General features: G+C 42.0%; 1 protein-coding gene across 1 annotated transcript; it reads right to left on the bottom strand.

The window, feature by feature from the left end:
- Positions 1–490: 490 nt before the first annotated feature.
- LOC120139579 (CBL-interacting serine/threonine-protein kinase 14-like) lies at positions 491–2,053 on the bottom strand. Its single transcript, XM_039154749.1, has one exon. The coding sequence runs from the start codon at positions 1,934–1,936 to the stop codon at positions 650–652; it is 1,287 nt and encodes a 428-aa protein (XP_039010680.1). The 5' UTR covers positions 1,937–2,053; the 3' UTR covers positions 491–649.
- Positions 2,054–2,278: the final 225 nt, after the last annotated feature.

Raw genomic sequence — 2,278 nt, 5'->3', positions numbered from 1 at the left:
ACAAATTACTTTCAACAACTTAGACCATTAATTTGGATTCCAATTATGAAAATGAAAAACAAAAATCGAGTTTTAAGAAAGATATTAAATATTTAAAATTTCAATTCGAATTTTAAATATTTAAAATTTTGCGGAGAATTACCTCGAAAATAAATTTAATGAGAATCATGGGGAACAAATGATGATGCAACTCAACACTTGTCTCATTATTTGTATGTGTTTTTCGATCACAGATTGAGAATAAATCCAAAATTATATTTAAAAAAGTGATAAATTGGAAAATCTGCCACATTCTCCGTTAATAAAGAAAATAAACAAGTTATATAAGAGGAAAATGAAAATGACTAACAGGTAGGTAGTCGGTTTTCAAGAATAAATACATAATAATTACGAAAAACTATAGCAATTAAAATTAAAGTTTAAATCCGGGAAAAAGCATAATACAGGAACCCGGTCCGTGAATTGGGTCAGTTCCGATTTGTCGAACCATCAAGACAAAACGGACGGAGATTCTCGGTTTTTTTTTCTTCTTTCTTGGCTGGTTGTGTACATGTGTATGTACTACAACCGCCTGTTCTAAGATTCACGGCAATGACTTTACACATAAATTATCATCTACATTAAATTACCCAGAAACACGTTGCCTTGCTTACCTTTTATATACCAAATCGGAAAGTTTTGGCCATAACTTATCTTCCCAAATTTCATCGCTTGTGCCGACGTTAAAATCGCGGCGCTGCACCTCCACCATCGCCAGTTGTTCCGTCAACGGATGGATATCGACTGCGATGACAAAATTACCATTATGCCCTTCCAACCTTATCGCATTCTCTCTCTTCTTCTTCACTTTCACGTTACCCGTTCTACCGACCTCATCCTCGATTCTCTCAATGATTTTCTCCGGTCTCTCCTCCGATATAAACCGATCTCTCCGCACAGAAGGTTCGGCCTCGTCGAACAAGACGGAGAGGTCGAAACCCGATGAAAATGAGATTATGTCGAAGGCGTTTAAGAATTTCTTGCCCTGGGATTCTTCTTTGAATTCAAAATCTTCGTCGTGGAATTTGATTTCTTTGTAACCTTTCTTGAACCAAGGGTCGTTGATGATTTCATCCACGGTGATCCTCGTATCTGGATTCGGATCGAGAAGCCGGCATATGAATCGCCGGAGATCGACAGACGTCCATTTCGGGAACCGGAATTCGCCTTTATAGATTCGATGGTACATCACCATCAGATTGGGATCGTTGAACGGTAAATAACCGGCGTGCAGAACATACAAAATGATGCCACATGACCACACATCGACTTTGGCGCCGTCGTACCCTTTCTTCGCCAGAATCTCCGGCGCCACGTAAGCCGGTGTTCCACATAAAGTATGGAGGAGACCATCGGGTCGTATCTGTTCCTTCACCGCACTGAGTCCGAAATCCGTTATTTTTAGATTGTAGTTCTCGTCGAGAAGGAGATTTTCCGGTTTCAAATCGCGGTGGAACACTCCCCTCGAGTGACAATATCCGACGGCCGAAATCAGCTGCTGGAAATACCGACGGGTGAGATCTTCACTGAAACGTCCTTTGGCTATCCGCGTGAACAACTCCCCGCCTTTGGCGAATTCCATGACGAAATAAACCTTGGTTTTCGTAGCCAACACCTCGATGAGCTTGACGATGTTGGGATGGTGCAACCGGCGCATGATAACGATCTCCCTCTTAACCTGCTCCACGAACCCGCCTTTCAGAACTTTCTGCTTGCTCACGGCTTTGATCGCCACGCTCTGCCCCGTCCTCACGTTCCGAGCGTGGAAAACCTTCGCAAACGCCCCGCATCCCAGCAACTTCCCGATCTCGTATTTCCCGGACAGGGTGTTCGCCGATGAGATCACCGCCGACTCACTGATCGTGCTGTAACTGCTATTGTCTTCAACCTCGGGCATTGTTGTCAAACACACAGGAATAAATTTTATATGGAAACTTCAACGAAATACCATTAAAGAGATGATTATGGGATCATCCTTATTGTTTAAGAAAGAGGAAAGGAAGTTTGAACTGGAAATCAGTTACAGTGGACCATTTTGACTCGACTGGATGGCACGGCATTTTAAGCAGTTCATGAAGGGTAGATTGGGACTTTTCTTCATTTCAAATAAATGGACACCTTGATTATTTAATTTATTTTCTTTTTTAAAGCTTAAAAGTTACTGTCAGGGTACGGGTGACGCAACGCCAAGGACAAATTCAGCCACCCATGTGTCACATTTCTGTATATAAGCTTGAAA

This window comes from Hibiscus syriacus, unplaced genomic scaffold (genome assembly GCF_006381635.1).
Source record: "Hibiscus syriacus cultivar Baekdansim isolate YM2019G1 unplaced genomic scaffold, ASM638163v2 tig00110762_pilon, whole genome shotgun sequence".
Classification (NCBI taxonomy): domain Eukaryota; kingdom Viridiplantae; phylum Streptophyta; class Magnoliopsida; order Malvales; family Malvaceae; genus Hibiscus; species Hibiscus syriacus.
The sequence above is the reverse complement of the archived record's forward strand: the minus strand, read 5'-3'. Positions and strand labels throughout refer to the sequence as shown.